Here is a 23,036-nt window from a genome sequence, read left to right on the forward strand (position 1 = left end):
GATATTTGGTTCCTAGTGACGAGTTGGACGTGGCGGAAGTAAACAAGCAACCTCCCCGCCGTCATCTCTGGACCGTAGCGTTAAAAGAGAGAGAGAGAGAGAGAGAGAAAGAAAGACAGAAAAGGGGGAAACGAAAAGTCCACGGCGACACGCGAGATGTTCCGGAGTTGGGGAACCTGGCTGGGCCTGGAACCTCCGAGTGTGGAGACGGAGAACGCCGTCAGCGACGACAGCGATGTGCAGCCCGCTCGGCAGTCGGCAGAGAAGCAGCCGTCAGACGGCCAGCGGCAGGAGGAGCAGGTGGCGGACGAGACAGAGGAGAACGAGGCGGCGGCCGCCACTCAGGAGCTAATGCAGCAGGCCAAAGGTCTCGGCGGTGAGTGCGTGGATTGCCGCCGGGGGGCTGCTCGGACGGGGCGCTGCTCGGGTGGCCAAGAGCGCGTAGAGAGACACGGTGGAGGCCAGTGGACGGTGGAGAGGCCGTGGGGCAAAAACGAAAAAATAAAAATCGGGCGTCGCTTTGGACGGAGGGGTCGGAGTTGGAGATCCTCCAAGTCTTGGTATCGACCTGAAGCCCCCGGCCGAGGTCCCTGAAGCTCGCTAAGCCCTGGCTGATACCCAGGCAGGGTGGCGTAGTGTTTATGGCGTTTTGGACTTCAAGCCCAGAGGTGGTGGGTTCAGATTCCACTGTGTGACCCCGAGAAAGCCAGCGCTCCAACCGGAATAGCCAGAGAAATGGAGCCGAGCGAACCTCCACTGTTGCAAATCATCAGAAGTCACCGTTTATTTAAGGGGGATACTGGGGTGTCATCGCTTAGGCCCCCTTCATAGATTGGGAGCGATGAGGCAACAGAAATGACGCGGTGACGGAGGAGACCTCGGGGAGATGCAGCAGTGCACGAAGCCCACCGTAACAACAGCAGCGCTCATTTCTGTAGAGCACACCAGGCAGACGTGTGGGGTTGGCATGTGGGGCAGGAGAGCCGAGAGGAGGCTACCCGTAGATACAAATCCATCCATTCTCTGACGCTCCTTTGGGTCTAAGAAAAAGATGTCCCCCATCACCTGCAACATCTCCAGGAGGACACCGAGGTGCGCTGCCAGGCCACCGGAGAGGCAGGAGTGGGCATCACTGTTAGTAAAGGGAGTGTAACTGGACGCTGAGTGAAGCGCAACAATGGCAGACAAAGTCCTCGGCTGTGGCCTCAATTTGTAAACCTTGTAAGGCAGGGGTCCCCAACTCCGGTCCTGGAGGGCTGCAGTGGCCGCAGGTTTTCATTCTAACCACCTCCTTGATCAGCGATTAGTTTTTGCTGCTAATTAACTTGTTTTGCCTTCGTTTTAATTAACTTGACCTCTTCGTTGTTTCTTTTTCCTCAATTTGAAGCCAAACAATAATGAGCCCCAAAACGAGCCGCCACATGACCAGCTCACCTGAAAATAAAGAAAGGTGGAGGTCTCCGTACGGCTGATCTCTTGGGGCACCAAAACACTGTGGAATGGAAGTTAAAATCGATTGCTAGCTTCTGTATGAAAATCTGCCTGTTCTCTGTATGGCTAAGTATTATTATAACAGATAAAAGTAAGTGGGCTTACATAGAGTGGCGCTGCCAGTGTGGAGTGCAGCTCTTGGCTACTTTATCGTCCAATTAAGATGCCAAACGTATGGCAAGTGTTCTGATCAGCTTAATTAAAAATATAAGAAACGACGAGAATTTCTGCTTTCCGTTGTAATCAACAAATTGTGTAAGAAAGTTCTGTGACCTTTGGATGAAACGGAGCTTATTTTTTCTAACCACTTCATTGACGATCTCTCTTATAAAATGCAACTCACCCCCCTATGAGGGGGCTTTTTGTACTAAGTCTCTGTAAGGCAAAGACCCTCTACTCGCCAAGTATGAAGACATAAAGAATTGTGCTTGTTTGAATTGGTGTCTGCCCGCTGTTGGCTCGACTTCGTCCACAACATCTTCGAAAGAACAGAAAAGTGGACAGTTTTGGAAATGTCAGCTGTGTCAGAATGAGAGCAGCAACAGGCCATTGAATCCAATAACTGGCTTCTCATTAACAAACTGGTTGGAGTTTGAAGCCCCAGTTTAGCTGGTCACCTGTCGGCTCGTTTCACGTCTCATTTCCGTTTGGCTGCCATTTAATGAAGAAAAGAAATCGGTTCAGAGGAGTGAACTCTTAAAAACGGGCCATCAAAGTGAAGAGGGAAGGAGTGAATTAGCAGTGAAAACGGAGTAGGAAAAGGGTTGGGATGAAAACCTGCAGGCCTGGAGTTGGCATACCCGCCCGCTATAAGGTACAGATATCTGTGATCCGTCACCCGCGCCACATTCGGCGTAGTGAGAGCTGAGAAAAGTTCATCTCGTGTTTTAATGAAGAACGGAGATCACAGAATTCCTGAAGCCGAGGGCATCAATGGAGACGCAGATCGGAGAAGAAGAAGCAAAAAGAAAATCGGGGCTCAGGGTTTCTCTATGTAGTCGAGTTTACTCCCAAAAATGTGACGTTTGCCTTCCCAGTTGCATCTAATAACAGAACGGAGCGGCCGAGACAAGACAGGCAAAGGTAAGGCAGTACTGAGAGTGCATTTTTACCCAAAACGGTTACACATTAGGTGTCAGACTTCAGTCGCTCTCTGATCTTCCACCCGCTATGTCCTAACTACAGGGTCACGGGGGGTCTGCTGGAGCCAACACCGGGCACTAGGCAGGGCACACACTATCATAAAATCCTATTGCACTCAGAAGAAAGGCTTTTCAGAGCGACCCTCCTTCTCTGCGTGTAACGGATGTGTCTGTCCTCCCTTGACATGAGTTCCACTTTCTTTAGTGCTGTCCTCCCAAGCCGTCCACGTCTGCCCCTCGGTCTTCTTTACATTGTGCTTTGTCAGACCACTGAACCAGGCAGTGAAAGTGAACGTGAGGACAGACGGGATCAGACTGAGATAAAAGGGCGGCATGAGCTCCTTGTCTGCCACCAAGAAAACGTCCGAGTCTGCGGCGCAGACAATTGAGAAGTCTGTAGAGGAAGGAAAAATCGACCTGATTATTGACAAGGTAGCTTGGCGACTGGTGACAGTTTCTGTGTGACTCGGCCCACTGAAGCGGGTCTCAGAAATACGGGGTCTTCTTGGCCTGGAGGAACCAGCGCTGATTGTGGTCAGAGAGTATTGTCTTTTACTTTTGTCTTTGCGTTCCTGTTAAGATTGTCATGTCGGTTCATTCGCTGTTTCTGCCTTCTCCCCTAAAACAACGATGGATGAGCACACAGATTTCTGCCTCTTAAAATCAAAGATCATTTCTTTGGTCTTTTTTTTAGAGTTTTTATTACGCCAGTTTACCGTACGGTCCATGAAAGTGTGTCACATGATCCGTGTTTTTGCTCAAATGTTCTTAAATAAGCCACTTCCAGAAGACGCTCTCGCTCACTCAGCCGGGGTTGAGCTTTTGAGTTGAATATTTCGCAGCCTCGGGTTTATCGGCGTTCGTGCCGACCGAGCCCGTAATTGGCAGACACGGGAGGAGGGCCGCGCACTTGAGCCTTGTGGTGGCTCATTGACACGCTAAGGGCAGGCGTCCATCTGAGCGGCAGGGTTCACGTTCACAGCGTGTGGTGCGCACTATTAGTACGTGCATGGCAAGTGCCAGCCAGTAGGTGGCGCCCCACCCCAGAGGCTCCTCCTCCTCCAAACCCCTGGCACATGTATGTTGTCCACCCGCATGTGTTCATTTTGTTTCTCGTGTTACAGAGGAGCTTAACCTGACAGAGTCGCCGACAGAAGGACGTCGTAAACGGCATACGGTGCTGCCAAGTCACACAAAGCTAACGTGCCAAGCAGCTGCCCCTGAGAAGTCCTGTCTGTCACAGTGCTGTATGCGTACGCTACAGTGTTTAAAAAGTGAATCCAAAATGTCGCGGGTGATGCTGAACGTCCACAGGGTGCCCGCCGTGACTGCCTGGGTCTGGTAGATTCCCTGGTGTTGGCAGCAGCTGCTTGAACTTCATACAGCATACGCACTCGGACGCTGTCACTGAATGTGTACCTCGTTGTAGCGAGCGCTCTCCATACTAAAATGGCACTCTTCACGTCTGTCTGTCTGTCTGTCTGCTTTTCACGAGAGAACTACTTCACGGATTGAGATCGGGTTTTCTTCTCTAATTTCCTTGAACGTTCCGGTTGATTTTGCGACTTCTCTCGTCGCCCCGAGTGTCGTAGCTCGACTGCAGGAGCGATTTAGTCGCGTTAATCTGAGCGAGAGGCTGCGGGCCGAGGTGGGACGTCAGGAGTGGGGAGTCGGTCAGGGTCCTCCTCACTGTCCCGTTTGGCTAATTCCCAGGTGGAGCCGCGGGGCGACGGCTGCTCTCTGATGTGCACAAATTCCAAAACGGACGTCTGCACTTACGGACCAAGGTTCAGGGTCAGGGTCGGGGTCTGCTCTCTAGTCCTAGTAGACCGCAGCTTCTCCTGGCTCTGAACTGGTCCTGTCTGTTTCCTTGTCAGAGTTGTTGCTTTCACAGGAGAAGGTCCTTTGGCAGCTTTGGGTATTCGCTCCTCATCCCTCAGGATCGTTGATGCCCTCGAATGGGCCGATGCACAGCTGATGTATTACAGCCGCCATATGCCGTGTGGTCAGGGGTCTGTGCTGCTCCTACTCGCTTCAGTGCTTCTATGGACTGGGTGTTGGTCAGGGTGGTGGGGTCCAGCAGCTGTGATCTTCAATGGAGGCTCTGATTGGGGCTCTCGAGAGACTGAGTGAGGGGTCTGAGGTTCTGGGCTTGTGAGGGTCCTGGTAAACGCCAAGAGCCAGGCCTTTAATGACCTCTTGGGCACATCAGCCGTGTCTGTCTGTCTGCGGAGAGAGTGTCGACCTCGAGTGCCATTCATGTGACTCTGGTCACTCTTCTATGAAGTCAGTGGATGGATTGGGAGAACATGGGGGGTCATGAGGTCACTTTAAAGGGGTGTGTGGTGGTCCTGATATCAAAGGTCCAAGTCTTTAGAGTCCTGGTGCTCCCTGTTTGTGAGACATGGATGCCATCCAGTGACCTGAGATGAAGACGGCCATGTGGCGCGGATCCCAGAGGGTGATCAGGGTCACAGGACCTTCATTTTTGAGGACCTAAGTGGCTAGACCAGGCCAAGGGGATGCCCACCTACCTCCTGGCTGTGGCAGATAGAGGGTCATTTCCGGAGGGTGGGACTGGACCGCGTGTCTTCTCCCAAGCTGGTTCATCGTGTGGTGGGTGTGACAACATGCTGTGACAGTTGATGCTCCCCAACCTGACCTGATATTCCAAATTTGCAGCTTTGTTTTGTGTTCTAACGTTCAGTCTGTAGGGCGGCACGGTGGTGGAGTGGGAGCGCTGCTGCCTGCAGTAAGGAGGCCAGGGGTGGCGTCTGGGGTCCTCCCTACGTGGAGTTTGCATGTTCTCCTTGTGTCTGCGTAGGTTTCCTCCCACAGTCCCGAGACGTCCAGGTTAGGTGGATTGGTGACACTAAATTGGCCCGTGTGTGTGTTTGCCCTGCGATGGCCTGCCGCCCTGTCCTGGCTTTGTTCCTGCCTTGCACCCTGGGCTATCTGGGATAGGCTCCAGCAGACCCCGTGACTGTTCAGGACTAAGGGGTTAGAAAATGACTGACTGACTTTCAATTTGGTATCCACGTTTATCGTCTTCCTCTTCCTTTTCTGTGACCCCGTCGTTCTACTGCTGGCAGGCTTGGTGCGTGTGTGTGAATGCCCTTTGGGACGTCCGTCGTAAGTGCAAGGTGGGTGTGCGTCAGGTGGTCACAGGTCGAGGTGTATCTGTATCGTCATATTAAAATAAAGTACTTTGGAAAACTAAGAACGTGACCCGTCACTCTAACCCCGTCTGAGAATTTTCATATCCACCATCTCATTTTTATTAATGTCTTCTGCTCTCTCTCTTGCAGGCTATCTCTTCAATTTTGCCAGCAGTGCCACAAAGAAAATTTCCGACTCTGTGGCAGAGACGGCGCAGACAATTAAGAAGTCTGTGGAGGAAGGAAAAATCGACCTGATTATTGACAAGGTAGCTTGGCGACTTTTGTCAGTTTCTGTCTCCAATGGTCCTGATGTGTGACTCGGCCCACTGAAGCGGGTCTCAGAAATACGGGGGTCTTATTGGTCTGCTTCTTTCATTACACTTTGTGCTTCCTTGTTTCAGATGTGCATTCTGGGTAAGCTTATGGTTAGCCATTTGTTTTCTGTGATAAATCAGAAGTTACTCATACCACGTAATCCACACGTCAAGTATCCAGCTGTATGCTCAGAACATCCAAAACGCATGGATTTCTTTTTGTTAGAATACGCCGGTTTCCTCCCACGGTCCAAAGACATGCAGGTTGGGTGCATTGGCGATTCTAAATTGTCCCTAGTGTGTGTTTGGTGTGTGGGTGTGCGCCCTACCCAGGGTTTGTTTCCTGCCTTGCGCACAGTGTTGGCCGGGATTGGCTCCAGCAGACCCCGTGACCCTGTGTTAGGATGTAGCAGGTTAGATAATGGATGGATGGACCACCGAGTTGAGCTCTTCAGTGTCAGTCCTCAGAGCCACGTCTGTGACATTCTCTCTGTGAGTGGAACTTCAACTGACATGGCACCTCGTGAGGACGCCAGGAGAAGGACGGAAGTGATTTGCTGTCACTTCAATAGCGAAGTACTAATGAACCGCCTAGAGGGCAGACTCGGGCCCATTTCAGTTTATTTTTTGTTCAGCCAAGGAGGTGTTTAGTACCAGTGGTCAGATTTATAAAACTAGCGAGCGCACAAAAAGAGGCTCAAAATGTGTAATGTGTGCACAGCTTTCCACGCCAAAGTCAGTATTTAAAAAAGAAAAACTGATGGAAGAACGTGTGAATATTTACGGCAACTCCGAACCCCGTGCACTCAACATTTCAAAGAAACGGGTAATTGACGGCACCAGAAGGGAAATGCAGCCAGAACACCTAAATGACGACTCTGGCGTGTATCACCAAGCTGCTGACGTGACAAGCGTATTAAACCTCAAAAGTGATGAATATGCTGCACTGACTCTGTTTGAGTTCCCTTCTCGGAAGGCCAATGCTGTGTATTTGCACTAAAGAGCTTTTTGTTTTTTTCGTCCGTTTATATCGGCTACCTGTCGTCACTTCTCAGGGTCAGAATAAAAGTGCAGTGAAAACCCCGACGTCACTCACTCCCTGCATACGGAGAGCTGTAAATCGCATGGCCTGCAGCCTCTTCATAGCCCAACGGTTCGGCGCTACTTGAAGACCTTGCAGATGGTGACATATGAGAGGAACGAGCTTTGAGGGACTGGTCGGACTTATCTGCCCATTTTGATGAAAGGCTTATGAGCCGATTTTTGACTTTCAGGAGCCCAACCCCCCAAAACTGCAGTGTGTTCTGAGTTGGCCTCCGCGTTAGAAAGACGAAATTAGGCTCTACGTTTAATAGATAGATAAACAGACAGACAGACACTTTATTAATCCCAAGGGGAAATTCACAAACTCCAGCATACTGATAATAACAATATTAAATTAAAGAGTGATAACAATGCAGGTATAACAGACAATAACTTTATATAATGTTAACGTTTACCAGCTAAACCCCCCCACAGGCACATAGTGTGGGGTCTCAGTCTGTCAGTGAGCAGGATGGTGACAGCAGTCTGTCTCTGAAGCTGCTCCTCTGTCTGGAGATGATCCTGCTCAGTGGATTCTCCATGATTGACAGGAGTCTGCTCAGCGCCCGTTGCTCTGCCACGGATGTCAAACTGTCCAGCTCCGTGCCTACAATAGAGCCTGCCTTCCTCACCAGTTTGTCCAGGCGTGAGGCGTCCCTCTTCTTTATGCTGCCTCCCCAGCACACCACCGCGTAGAAGATGGCGCTCGCCACAACCGTCTGATAGAACATCTGCAGCATCTTATTGCAGATGTTGAAGGACGCCAGTCTTCTAATGAAGTATAGTCGGCTCTGTCCTCTCTTGCACAGAGCATCAGTGTTGGCAGTCCAGTCCGGTTTATCATCCAGCTGCACTCCCAGGTATTTATAGGTCTGCACCCTCTGCACAGTCACCTCTGATGATCACGGGGTCCATGAGGGGCCTGGTCCTCCTACAATCCACCACCAGCTCCTTGGTTTTGCTGGTGTTCAGGTGTAGGTGGTTTGAGTCGCACCATTTAACAAAGTCCTTGATTAGGTTCCTATACTCCTCCTCCTGCCCACTCCTGATGCAGCCCACCATAGCAGTGTCGTCAGTGAACTTCTGCACGTGGCAGGACTCCGAGTTGTATTGGAAGTCCGATGTATGTTGGCTGAACAGGACCGGAGAAAGTCCAGTCCACTGCGGCGCTCCTGTGCTGCTGACCACAATGTCAGACCTGCAGTTCCCGAGACGCACATACTGAGGTCTGTCTGTCAGATAGTCCACAATCCATGGCACCAGGTGTGAATCTACTGCCATCTGTGCCAGCTTGTCCCTAAGGAGCAGAGGTTGGATGGTGTTGAAGGTGCTGGAGAAGTCCAGAAACATAATTCTTACAGCACCACTGCCTCTGTCTAAGTGGGAGAGGGATCGGTGTAGCATGTAGATGATGGCCTCCTCCACTCCCACCTTCTCCTGGTATGCGAACTGCAGAGGGTCGAGGGTGTGGCGGACCTGTGGCCTCAGGTGGTGAAGCAGCAGCCGCTCCATGGTTTGCATCACATGTGACGTCAGAGTAACAGGCCGGAAGTCGCTCAGCTCACTAGGATGTGATACCTTTGGGACTGGGGTGATACAAGATGTCTTCCAAAGCCTCGGGACTCTCCCCTGTTCCAGGCCTTCAGCAGTCGTGGCGATACTCCATCTGGACCCGCTGCTTTGCTGGCACGAAGTCTCCTCAGCTCTCTGCTCACCTGCACTGCTGTAATTGTGGGTGGGGATGTCTCACCTATGCTGGTATCAACAGAAGGATGGGTGGAGGGTGCAGTACTCCGAGGTGAGAGTGGGTTAGGGTGGTCAAACCTGTTGAAGAAGTTAAAAAAAAAAAAAAAAGCAGGGAGTTGTGTGAGGAGGTTAGGAAGAAGGTAATAGCCAAGCACGGTCAGCTGCGAGGCCACCTATAATGCCCTCAGTGTTCCTGTCGCCACGTTTTGGTGGTTTGGTTGGCTTTGCTCAGGCCTGACTCATCACAGCAGGAAGTGTTTTCTCTGGTTACCTGCCTTCCAGTATGTCGTTGTCAGAAATGTTGAGATTTGATCAAGTAAGTACTTCTGTGTAATTTAAACATTTGACTGATTGTTGTTGTTATTAATTTTTTTTTTATCGTCCTTTCAGACAATATTAGGTGATTTTCAGAAGGAGCAAGAGAAATTTGTCAGTGAAAAGCATTTGAGAAAGCAAGGTATGTCTGCAGTGTCTAACGTGGAGCTCTTTCTCTTAGCTTTTCTGAATTCAAGCCTAACAGGTTATGTTCTGTTTTGTAATTTTTCGTGTGTAATTCTTTTCACAGATACAGCTGTGCCCCCCTGGGTAGGATACAGTGAAGAAGAAACGATTCAGCAGCAGATCCTGGCCTTATCTGCCGTGAGTGTCTAATGTCCGTAAGCGGCGCTATCGTTGGGGTTGGGGGGCTTTTGGGTGATCATCGTGAAACAGACCAGAGTGGAGTCAGCGGTCACCCCAGGCTGCCCCCTTGCTTTGTACTTCAAACTCTGGCACCCGTTCTAAACGTGACACAGTCGAGGTCATCTTTGTTCATGAAAACCCATGTCATCTTGAAACTGTTAGTCTGGTTAAGCAGAAGTAGTGACGTGTCCATGAAGCAGTTACTTTAGCTTAACCATGGAATCGTTCATCTTCTGATCCATCTTATTCTTTGTCACTGAGAGGAAAAGGTGGGAGAAAAATGAACTTGAGGCCTACCTTAGTGTTTAGCTACACATGTGTTAATAAAGAAAACCAAATGATGCCAGGGATATCACGTGTGCTGCAAACCTTCACCATGAACACATCCTCAAGCTGCAGGGTCTTCAGAAAGCAGCACATCTCATACTCTTCGCTCAGTGGCGAAGATGAGTAGAAAAGCGATAAGAAATGAATTGAATGTTGCTAGGAAAATACAAACATCCACGGGCCCAAACCCTCCATATTGACCAGATCAGTGTGGCGTGCCCTTCTGAAAGTCAGACCAGTGGATGTGGAGCTAAACACGTTCAGCTAAATCACAGCTCGCTGATAACTCTGGATGATCTCTCCTAGCTGAGATATGAATGCAGCTGTCCATAAAGCAGTGTTATGGGAGCCAATATCACACAGATTGGCAGGTTTTTGACTCAAAAGTAAAATATTGAAAATCTGCTTCATGGCCGTTCTAATTGTTCTAATTGAATTGAACGCACCAACTTTACATACAACCAGTGGATGTGGAGAACGTTCAGCTAAATCACAGCTCGCTGATTCTGGAACGTAAATAACACGAGTCCTAACACTGTTCTATTGATAATTGCCAGAGATTAGAATCTTAGAATAGGACTTGGCGGCTGGTCGACAGCACACGTTTTAGGGTGGTACCAAATTGGCCAAAGACACAGTAAAGAACAGCTTTGAGACCCCTGACAGAGTGGGCACAATAAACAAAAGGCTCTAGCGTCATAAAATGCATTTTCTAACATGACAGGAAGGCCACTGTGACAGTGCGGGATGATTCCATGCTACCGGGAGCCTCTTGAACCCACCACCATCTAACATAATTGAGATGAGCTGGGCAGGTGAGGACACGTGTGTCCAGACAAAGGGGTAGGTGCAAAAGTGACAAAGTGCTTTTATTAAAAACCATCAAAACAAATCAAAGAGTCCAAATAAATAGTGCAGTTCAGTCAAAACTTCAAAAAATCCCTAAACGTTAAGTGACAGTGGAGGTTTAAAACCCAATAAATAAATATCCTTAAAATGAGGTTAAAACTCCATGGCAGGACGCTGACTGTTAACACTTACAAGTCCTGGTGCCCCCCATCTCTCCGGCTTATCCTACTGGGATCTTGCAGCACTTCGAGATGTCTTCAAATAGGCGCAAGCAACCTTCTAATCCTGCCCGTCTCCCTGCCGCCAATCCCCTGGCATTGCATGGGGGAACACCGAGTCTCCACTCTCTTTGAGTCCCCCTGCCATCCACAGCCTTGTGGGGGAGTTCTCTGGAGTATTGTGGTTGATGCTGTTCCCTGGCTTCTCAACAGAAGCAACCTTCAGTCCCCCTTGAGCTCCAGCCATACGCTCTTTCCCTCATTTTAACTCTTTGAGGGCTGAATATTTTTCCAAAAAATTATGCTTTCACACCGAAATCAACCTGAAACGTCTGTTGCTCCTTGCTGTGGCTGCCAGTTTGTCAAGTTTGCTGCCAGGCTATCTTCACGTGGCTGGGACAGCAGCAGTGGTCATGGTCACAGTGCATTACAATCTGGTTTCTACGTCACCTTATCATTGTTAAGTGGCAGTCCTCCCTGGCAAACATTGTCAGTACCATAACTAGCTGGGCACCGATCACCTGAAGCTGGACCCTCACATTCATTTTCGATCACTTGTTTCAAAATCTGAGTCTGACAAGTCATAGTCCAGTTTAGAGATAGGCAAAGCACCATCCATGGACTACTCGATTTGATCTCTTGCCAGATGTCATGCCATTTTTTTATTGTGTGCGCTTTGTTACACGACAGCGCAGGGAATCTCGGTCAAACCGATGAATCTAACTTTCCTTCTATCAATGAGAGCCCAACGTAACGGTTGGTTTTGTCAGAGGTTACAGTCGATGCTCAACTCCTTCTTTTGACAAAAGTCGACATCAGCCCTGAAAGAGTTAAACTCACCGTCTCGATCCACTGGACTAATTCACTTCATCATTTTAAACATTTCAGTCAGGTCTTCTCTTCATCTCCTGTAAAGGCTCAGCTCTTTTAATCTTTCCTCATAACTCATCCCCTGTAGCCCTGAATCAGCCTAGTCGCTCTTCTCTGGACCTTCTCTTGTGCTATGTCTTTATGGAGACCCAACCTGTTCACAGAACTCCAGATGATGCCTCACCAGTGTGTTATAAAGACTGAGCAGATCCTCCTGTGACTTGTGCTCCACACATCAAGGCGCTATATAACCTGACATTCTGTTAGCCTTCCTAATGGATTCTGAACACTGTCTGGCAGTTGATAGCGTCGACTCCACTATGACTCCCAAACCCAGTCACAGTCTCGATCCACTGTACTAATTCTCATCATAATTTTAAACACTTCAATCAGGTTTCCTCTTAATCTTCTTTTGCTTTAAAGGCTCAGCTCTTTTAATCTTTCCTCATCACTCATCTCCTGTAGCCCTGAATCAGACCAGTCGCTCTTCTCTGGACCTTTTCTTGTGCTGCTATGTCCTTTTTGTAGCTTCTGAACACTGACTGGCAGTTGATAGCATCAAGTTCATTACGACTCCTAAATCCTTCTATTTGCACCATCTCTCTCTCTCTCACTTCTGTCCTCTTCTCTGTCCTTTAGCCTCCATTTCTCTTTTTTTGTTTCTTTTCTGTTTTTCGTCTCCCCTTTCTGCCTTTTTATTGGTCTTCACTAATTGGGTGCAGGTGTGACAAGCCACTCCACCAGAGGTACAATTGAGGCGCCTGAATAATCTGCATGTACCCCAATTAACCACTGAGTGAAACACACTGGCGCACACCTGCATGCCATCCGGGTCCTGATTATTTATTTTAAAGGTGCCCCGTGCCACAGACCACTTTGACTGCCCTTTAATTAGACCACCATTGTTGTTCTCCGTAATTGAGAGTCATCTTTACTGCAGAGCAGAAAGTTTAAGTTAGAGCAAGTACCGAACATTGGCTTGTGCGGGCACGTGAAACTCGACGCCTGAAAGCCCCTTTATGTGCCTGCAGCCTCCAAGACATTTTATGGTGTTGTCCAGCTTGTGTGAGCAACCTAAAAATGGTAGCACCGGGGGGGCCATGAAACAGTTGAACAAACTGCAGGTGACTGGTGGTCTTAAATGAAAGAAAATTCCACAGCTGTCTTGTTGGATTTACAGGGCTCTTGACCAATCAGTGAGGGGCAGAGCCCGAGTCTGTTTGAATGCACTTGATGTGTGTGCACTACTCTTATTGATTTAACATTATCCATCCATCCATCCATTATCCAACCCGCTATATCCCAACTACAGGGTCATGGGGATCTGCTGGAGCCAATCCCAGCCAACACAGGGCACAATGCAGGAAACAAACCCTGGGTAGGGCGCACACCCACACACCAAGCACACACCAGGGACAATTTAGAATCGCCAATGCACCCAACCTGCATGTCTTTGGACTGTGGGAGGAAACTGGCGTATTCTAACAAAAAGAAATCCATGCGTTTTGGATGTTCTGAGCATACAGCTGGATACTTGACGTGTTGATTACGTGGCATAAGTAACTTGTGATTTTTAGTAATGTTTGCTGATCTTCTGTGTTGGCCCCCTTAAAGTCCATTGTATGAGACAAATCGTTCTCCCTGATGGCATATCATTACATTTTTTTCTCCACTGTCCCTCCAAACCATACTGGCTAAGTCACGTTTGGAAAAGATCACATTTGGATGGAGTAGTCCTTTGTGAAGCCCACCGAATGACCCTGAAGCCTGCAGTTTAATCAAGGGTCTCACCCCACCACCCTCAAAAGTAATTATACAATTTATACATAAGAGGAATATTTAATGAATGATTAATAAAGAACAATTAAACAAGCACAATTTAAAGAAAATATACAAAAACTATGACTTGAGGCAAGACCCCTGCATAGCACTCTTTTGTACCCCTTATGTTAAAAATGCAGGTTACCATCTGAGACTTGTCAGCTGTGAGAGACGTGTCAACCAGAAGTCACCCTTTATTCATAGACTTCAGTGTTCCTCGTGTCTGTCCCGGTGGCCTTGCTTTTTTTCGTCAATGTAGTGCTCTTCACCACAGGGTGGACTCGATTCCAGCCAACAGCTTTGGAGAGCATCTCTGCAGGCTTTAGGAGTTGCTTGAGGTTTGGACTCTGTTGAGGTTGATGTTTCCCCTTACCCACCAAGAATGTCCTAAGTGATGTCACGTGTATGCCTCCTGAGTCGTGCATGTAGCTGACACCTTCCCACAGTGCTTCACAGACAGCTCTTTACAGAGGCTCCCTCAGGGTCACGTCTTGCATCAGAGGCACAGAACGAAGCACCAAGTGGGGTTTGAAGTCCAGTAATTCACAATTTAATGTTTAAACACAATCAAAACAATGGATGTGGATGATGGACTTAAGTTCTAACTTTGAAGATGCAGATCATAAGTGGCTAAGAGCAGGAATGTGTAACTTGTTTTAAAAATGGCCCTTATTGTTATGTCCCTTTGGTTTAGGATAGAAGAAATTTCTTACGAGACCCTCCTGCTGGAGTCCACTTCCAGTTCGACTTTGAGCAGATGTACCCCATTGCTTTGGTTATGCTGCAAGAAGATGAGCTTCTCAACAGGATGCGCTTCGACCTCGTGCCAAAGCTGTGAGTTGCGCCATCGTTATGTCATGTCGTATAGACCTAGAAATGTCAACTGTTCAGCTCTACTTTGGTGTCGCTTTTATAAAAACCGAATAATTCACGCTTATCCTCCTGGTACTGCAGCTCAGTTTATCAAATATTAAACAAGGCAGGTCGATTTAGCTTCTGGATTGAAGAATCTGTCGTTATGTAAGGTTTCGGAGTTAACAGAGTTGGTCCTTTTATTTTCATTAAGTCCAATTTCCTTTATGGTCACAATACTCTTTACAACAACTACAAGGGTAACATTACAACAAAGAAAGAAATGCAACATTAACGTAACGTGGAAAGATAAACGTCACTGCAGTACCGCCAGTATCTACCTCCAGAATACGACTTCTCCTGAGTGATCAGCAGTCAGGATTTTGCTGGCAATTTAATGTTTGTGCAGTTTTACAATTTGTAAGCGTGTGCCATCCTAGAGGTTTTACTTGTCGACTGCTAATACACAACTGAACTACTGCTGTTCTCAGCAGAGCGGATCTATAGGAAATATTTAGTTTGATGCATGCACCGTTAAATTAGTTGTATTGACGTGAGAGTATCTGTGTGTGTATATATGTAGATATGTATGTATATGTATATATATATGTATGTATGTATATATATGTATGTATATATATATGTATGTATATATATATGTATGTATATATATATATGTGTATATATATATGTATGTATATATATATGTATGTATGTATATATGTATGTATGTATATATGTATGTATATATATATATATATATATGTATGTATATATATGTATGTATATATATATACATAGTTGTAAGCCCTAATGAAGATGAAAAAAATTACATTTAGATGTATAATATATGGCGTAGGGTTTTGAAGGAAATGAGTGTTGCATGGTTTTACTAATCTTTACATACATATATCTCTCTATTATAATAAAAAAATCCTGGGGACGAGACTTTGTGCCTAGAGATTTAACGACGCCCAGGGCTGGAAATAAAAGACAAAGAGTAGATGACAAAGTAGAACATCGTAAAGAATTCAAAAACATTGGCATGGTACACATGCAGAGCAGGTTAAAGATAATTAAGGTACAAAATTTGAAAGTCTCAAAAAAATGATAGGAAAGATCTCATTCGTGCTAACAAACGGAAATTATTACTCGGTGAAATAACGGAACAGCGAAAAGAGATTGAAAATATTGTTCAGATTTAAACTTTAAGTCGGAGACTTGTACGTCGTCTAATTCGTGTTGCCATCCGGGAAAAGTAGTGTTTCTTCTCAGTGAAGAGGCGAATCCGTGAGAATTAAAAGATTTGTTGTTTGGTGAAATGCGAGTGGCAGAGACATGAAGTGGGTGGCGCATAGCGCAGGCCGGGGGGTTGACAAGCAAAGCAAGCAGGGGGTGAAGCCCCCTAGTGTATACTGTAAACAAATAGATATAGATAGATAGATAGATAGGTAGATGTACAGGGTGGTCCAGATCTAATTATACAAATCCAGATCGTCTGGATGACTTTGATTTATGCGGGGATGGTTCCAGTTTGGCGTGAAGACAGTTCTTCGTGTTGTCAGTCCGCACACTTCTGGATGGTCCAGGACTTTTCGGGTGATTTTCTATGTAATAAACTTAATAAGTTGTAGTGTAATGAAAATTGCATAATTAGATTTGGAGCACCCTATATACAGAGATATAGATATACAGTGGAACCTCGAGATACAAGTTTAATTCGTTCCAGCACTGAGCTTGTATAGCGAATTTCTCGTATCTAGAACAAACTTCCCCATTGAAAATAATGGAAATCCAGTTAATCCGTTCCGCACCCCCAAAAATATCAACATAAAAATCAATTTTCCCAACAAATAACACTGATAAATAATATATACAAGTGGAACCTCGGTTTGCGAGTGTTTTGCAAGGCAAGCTAAATTTTTTAATTAATTTTGACTTGATAAAACGTGCGATGTCTTGCAAAACGAGTAGTATGGATACATTTTGTCTGCTGAGCGTCATGTGATCATGACTGAGCTGATGGTTCTTCTCTCTCGTGCGCGTCTCTCTCCTTATTTTGTTCGCTCACGCGCGTGTGCCTCTCTCTCTCTCCTCTTGAGGGTAGAGAAAAGCCAAGCACAATGACCCCTTTTATTGGCTAACTAAAAAGATTACAATATGCAAGCTTTCGAGGCAACTCGGGCCCCTTCTTCAGGCGAGATGTAATCAAAGCCTGCATATTGTAATCTTTTTAGTTAGCCAATAAAAGGTGTCAATTTGCTTGGCTTTTCTCTACATTCATAATGGCTAACACGGTACAACACCCTAGTACTCCTCTTGAGGGCAATCGTCTCCTATTCTCCGTCTGCATGTCCGCGATATTTTTGGATACGCTTATACGGCGAACTGCTACAGTGAAACAATGAAATCACAAGCGCACAAACACGTAGATCCTCACGCTACGGGAGAACAAGGAACACTGAGTGAGCTGACGGGCTGGCAGCGTCAGCTGGGGTGAATCCCCGAGTCGAGGCGGATCGGGAAACGCGTCACGCATAACCACAGCCTGGCTCGTGACTCGTTTCGCAAGCCAATGCTCGTATTTAGATCCGAATTTTTCGTTCATACTTTCCTCGTATCTTGAATTTCTTGTATACAGAGCTGTTCATATCTCGAGGTTCCACTGTATATACAGAGAGAGTATTTATTTATTTATTGATTTATTTATTCATTTATCATTTTTGTTGTTGTTGTTTTTAGCCATTACCTGCTAAGGAGTTCTCAGGTTCAGATGTTATTGAAACAGCATCTTGTCTTTAGCATGCAGTGCTTCTGCCCCCTTTGTTAGTTGTCATTCTTTGAATATAATTTTGAGGACAAGTTGAATAAAAAGAGTAATAAAAAGGACAAATACACTCCTGTTTATTGAAGTCTATCGAAAACAAAAATACAAACCTCACACTGAAATGTATCTGCAAAATAAGAGTAGGAAAAGGCCAAGGAATAAATAACACGAGGCGTTTAACAAGGAGCAGGACTGCTCTGGTCAGTTTGTGGGTGCTAATGACAGGAGCTGCTACTCCGTTGTCGGTTCTGATCTTGCGGATATTAGCAAACAGCTGACTTCATATGATTTGACATTTTTATTTTATTATTTTGTAAGGAGAGATCGGGCGGCTTTGTCACACTTGTTCAGTTCCTTTTAACAAACAAATCAGCCCCGTGGTGCATTTCTAGATTGACATGAAGAAGTTTGAAACTGACAAATTACCGCCTTTTTAATTAACTTCGGAGTGCATTTAGTGGTCAAGAGTTGACTGGAACACAAACCTGCCCCCTCTGCAGCCCCCCCAAGAACTGAGCAGAATGGCAGGGCCTTTTGGCTTTTTCTGGAGTATCCTGAACGGGTGCAAAGTGACTTGAGCTGAACTCCGATGCTGGCTTTTTAATTTCTGGGTCACGTTTTGCTTTACGCGAGGCCATTCTGGTGTCTTTAAAACTGATGCCAGGACTACGATGTTAGGCCTGCATAGAAGGCCTTCTGCCCTTTTTAATAGCCATTTTCTGAGCTAGCTCACCCGGGTTGTCTGGGCACCCCTTCAAAGGGGACATTGGAGCTGGGGCCAGATGCCCCTCCTGTCACTACCCTCCCTTAGTCTCCATTTAATGTGCCCAAGAGGGACATTACCATTATTCCATCCCCAGGTCACAGGGTGAGGAATGAGAGGGCCTTAAAGCCACACAGACTACCAGAGACAAGTCAACTTTTGCCCTTTGACTGGCTGAATGTGCTGCACGTAGTAAACCTTCTCCAGTCCTTTCTAAATGATGTTATTCTCGTCAAACTGTAAGTCACTGAGCCCTCATCTTATAAAGGCACATAAACCTGGCCATCTTTAAAGGCTCTCTGGCACACGTGTGCTGAAATTCCTCACACTTAAAGCAGTGAAGACGGGTAGAGGGCTAATCCCCATTTGGCCCACCTCTGCCATGGTGTCCACACGCACAGCTGAAGTGAAAGGCAAACACAGAAAATGCGGCGATCAGCGTTTGAGTAATCAGGTATCAAGGGACCCTACTTTTTGTTTTGCAGTGTGAAGGAGGACGTCTTCTGGAGGAATTACTTTTACCGCGTCTCTTTAATTAAGCAGTCGGCTCAGCTCACCGCGTTGGCAGCTCAGCAGCAAGCAGCCGAGAAGAAGGAGGAGGCGACAAAGAATGGCATCGGTGCCGAAGACATGCAGTTGACAGGTGCCCAGTTTTCTCTTTTCTTTTCTTGGTTTGCATTAACTGTGTGGCTTGTGAGTGCAACATTTAAAAAGCTTGCTGGTTAAAGCCGAGAGGAAAATCACAGACATGGTGGCGGGTGGCGGGCGGGGGGTGTTTAATACTTTATCTTTTATTGGGTAGTGAAGTGCGTTTGGAACAGTTAGCATGAAAATGAATTACCAAACCGAACGTAGCAGGTAGTCACACGAGAAGAACTCCATAACGTCCCAGTCAGCCTCAGGTGCTCCACTTAAGGAGGCGCCGAGTGATTTAGGAAGAGCAGAGGAAGAATTCAAGATGCTAGAAATAAAAAGACTGAAATCAAAGCCGTCACTGGGAACACACGACGCCTGTCCTGGAGTGCTACGTATAACCGCCATTAACAGCTCACTTCTCAGAGATCACAGGACGCTGGAGGCACCAAAGGCTACCCCGTTATATTAAAGGAAAAAAAAAACAGTCAGCTTGGCGTGCATCACAGGTATATGAATAAAATACAAGATGGAGCAGCACATGTCTAGAACAGAAGAGTAGAGAGAAGCCGCTAAGGGTTTAGATGGGGAGTGCAGGCTTGACTGGCGTGGAGGAACAAAAGCGGACAACCAGAGAAGCGCATGTGAGATTACAGCTGAAGTCAGGAGTTTCCATGCACTAATGCACACAATTCTTTCAAACTTCACAGATTTTATCCTAACAAACTCTACATCGTTTAAGACGTCTACGCTGTGCAGGGCAGAAGTCATCTTTTCCACCAATGTCCACTTTTATTAACCATGTCACAATTCCTGCGGCTCCGCACACTTTGTTCATATTTGGTCACATTGTCTTTAAATTGTTAAACTTTTGGGTCGTCTCCTATAAGCTTCTTACAATAAGTTGCTGGTGTTTTGACCCATTCCTCCACACAGAACTGGTGTTACTGGGACTGGTTTGTCGGCCTCCTTGCTCGCACATGCATCATTAATCATATTGAAGTCAGGGTTTATGATCTCCACTCCAATAGCTTTACCTTGTTGTCCTTGAGCCATTTTGACACAACTGGAGGTCCGTTTGGAAGCCCCGTTTGTGACTGAGCTTCAAGTTTCCTTGCTGAGCTCTTGAGATGTTGCTGCAGTGCCTCTCCATCATTTTCCTCCTTCATGATGCCTGTCTGTTTTGTGAAGTGCACACCAGTGCTGTGAGCAGTAAATACAAAACAAGAGAAGCCATCGCGGGTGAAGGTCCAGACAAGAGCAGCCCAGGGCTACCGATGTGAGCTGTGAGGGGAGGCTCGTCATTTGAAACAGTCGGAGGTTAAGAGGAGACAAGACACAAGTGTTCAAAATGGTGACAGGAGTCAGTCACGTGGACTCCACTTCTTACTCAGTCCTCAGCAAGCTGGTTGATGTCAAATTTCACAAAAATATTCGAACCACAGGGACGTGAAACAAGTGACCAGGTAGTGTGGCGCAGTCCTGAAATCTCAAGCTGATGGTATTTGGGGGAAATCGGGTGGCTGGGAGTGGCGAGACTGTCTGATGGGTGGTCTGATGTTCTTCACAATTGTCCGACTAAAGTATTGACCTGTTTAGGTCACTGATTTCTTATTGTCAGAATGTTACATTGAAGGTTCTCGGTTTAACGGATTCTCTTTGATTTCTTTTTTAGAAAACATTCGGCCAAAAACGCCCCCGATGCCAATCGGCTCCAACTTGAAACCCAGCGAGGTAATCGTAGTCCGTCCTGTTGTCTGATCGCTCTGCCTGTCTGTCTGTCTGTCTCTCTTCTCTTAAATGAGTAGTCTGAGCTGCTGTTTTAGTGTCGTTTACCACAGAACTTGGTATCCGTTCCCAACTTTATATCAACGCCGGCCTTCCTCATTTACTCGCTCTGAACACAACTCACTGCCATCAGGGCCACATTGGGGGCACATGCAGGCTTGTGGTCATTGTTTGAATGTCCACAAAGGCCAGCGTATGTACCCAAAGGAGACATCATGTGAGACATGCGTAAGCAAACAGCAGAACTTTATCGACATCTTTACGACTCTGTCTGTGTTCTTCTACGGCTGAAGCCCCGGCAGATTAACTCACTGACTGACTGAGTCAGGATCTCGCAATATGCCGGTGCCGCAAACTGAACCACTGGCTTGTGTTCCTTATCCACCGCGCCGTTCTGCTACGTTGATGCTACGTTTATTGCTTGTCGCATTTTGCTTCCCTTTGACCCCACAGCTGTACTGCGTAGCCAAATCCTGCAGACCCTTAGATGAGAACTGGGTTTGTGTCCTGTGTCATCTCATGCTGGTGTTGGACATCGATATGCTTGAACTTGGTTCACCTGCTGTTACACTTTTGACTTTGTATTTTATTTTTCTACCAAACTATAAGAAAAAGGCAAATAATGAAGACAAAGTGAGAGGTCAGCTTTTTAAAAGTTAAAATACACAAAAAAACCTTAAAGGGAGAGGATAACCGGTAAAAACTCTTGAAAAGACAAGGCCAATGAAGAATCTTTATGAAGTAAGAACAAGAGAAGCACGACAATTGCTAAATAAGGACACGGGCAGAATAAAAGGACAAAAGGGTTTCCCTAAAAAGGCCGCCCAAAGTAAACAAGTCTGGTCTCAGAATCCAAAAACGAGCAAAAATCCAATCCTTCCTTCAGAAATGTTGATGCTGCCTCTCCAGCATTCAGTGAACCTCTGAGGGGCTCACTTTCTCCACCAGAATATAAAGGTGGAGGGCGGTCCTTCAGTGGTGATGTCATGGTGACCCCGCCTCTTGGAGTTCCATCTGTAGAACACCAGCAGTGTGGTTTAAGGCCGGGTTTATACTTCATGCGACACAACGCAGCACATGCTCCTGTGGATACTGTACTTGCGTGCATTCTTTACGTAAATCTGGAAGATTCCACCAGGTGGCAGTGTGAAATATCATCACGGTGAGAAAACAACGTTCAGCTTTGCTGTGTTGTGAATTGCCTGAAACATCCATTAAGTTCCCAGGACATCTTGCCACAGTATCTCTGAAAAGGATGGATGTTTAATGATTAAATCCATCAATCTAGGGATGTAACCATGCCAGCAAGCACTGGGCGTGAGGCAGAAACAATCCCTGGATGGGGCATCAGCTCAGCGCAAGGTGAACACAAGCGCACGCACTGGCATCATCGTGGCATCCCCAAATCCACAAACCTGCATGTCTTTGGGAGGAAAACCCACCAGGAAAACGGGCAAACTCCAGGCAGGGAACACCAGGGACGGGACGAGTGCTACTGCTCTGCCACCGTGCCGTCCCCACATGTGTAATTATTAAGGGTATTCATTATTTAAATGAAGTGAACGATTTATCTGTAAAATGTAACATACGAACTTGCAACAGATTTCGTCATGAAAGTGATATCAAGTATAAAAGTAAGGATTCTAAACGTGCAGAGAGCTGCAGTGTCATACATGTAATGTGTTCTGTTTGACATTTGCTGCCTGTCATTGCTGTCCGTGCAGGAGGAAGCCCCAGGCGTACGTAGCAGTACAGATCAGTTTTAAGATGATGTTTACGACGGTCTACTTCAATGGCAAAATAGACTACGGGATTAAAGCCGACATTTCTGCTTTAATCACAAATAGACCTTTTCACTGTGTCCCTAATTTGTTTTGTTCTTGGCTTAAATATTCTTCTGTACATCCTGATGCTGTTGTGAAGTTGCATTAAAAAAGATGGGGAATATGTGACGCTTGAAGAGAAAAGCACCACAAGTACATTTATATTGGGCTGGCGCCCTGCCCAGGGTTTGTTTACTGCCTTCTGCCCTGTGTTGGTTGGGATTGGCTCCAGCAGACCCCCGTGACCCTGTAGTTAGGATATAGCGGCATGGATGGATGGATGGATGGATGGAAGGAAGGAAGGATACATTTATATGTTCGCATCTAAGTCTGAGGATTTGCTTCACCACGTCGGAGCACGCATGTCGATCCTGTAGGACCTGCACAGCAGCTTGCTGGCACAGGTTGATAGTAAACTGAGACTCTGACGTTCCAACTTAAACACACTGCCCCCCCCCCCCTTTTTTTCCTGGTACTTTAATTTCTGAGGATGTGCTCAGAGGATGAATCAAGTGAATGCTGGGCATGCGTGGCAGCCATGAGGCGTGCACTTAAGTGTTCTGAGTATGAAGTATACACCGGCCCTTAAAGGCCATATATACACAACATTTATATTCCTAATTACTGGTCAGTAGTCCCATCGGTAT

At 46.7% G+C, this 23,036-nt stretch overlaps 1 protein-coding gene across 1 annotated transcript in view; it reads left to right on the forward strand.

The window, feature by feature from the left end:
- syap1 (synapse associated protein 1) overlaps window positions 1-23,036 on the forward strand; it is a 33,680-nt gene continuing 10,644 nt past the window's right edge. Inside the window, exons 1-7 of the mRNA XM_039745984.1 lie at window positions 1-376; window positions 5,942-6,060; window positions 9,328-9,394; window positions 9,503-9,576; window positions 14,398-14,537; window positions 18,631-18,788; window positions 20,454-20,512. Coding sequence (XP_039601918.1) covers window positions 157-376; window positions 5,942-6,060; window positions 9,328-9,394; window positions 9,503-9,576; window positions 14,398-14,537; window positions 18,631-18,788; window positions 20,454-20,512 — 837 coding nt within the window. The 5' untranslated portion in view covers window positions 1-156. The remainder of the gene's footprint in view (window positions 377-5,941; window positions 6,061-9,327; window positions 9,395-9,502; window positions 9,577-14,397; window positions 14,538-18,630; window positions 18,789-20,453; window positions 20,513-23,036) is intronic.

This window comes from Polypterus senegalus, chromosome 2, assembly GCF_016835505.1.
Source record: "Polypterus senegalus isolate Bchr_013 chromosome 2, ASM1683550v1, whole genome shotgun sequence".
Taxonomy (NCBI): domain Eukaryota; kingdom Metazoa; phylum Chordata; class Cladistia; order Polypteriformes; family Polypteridae; genus Polypterus; species Polypterus senegalus.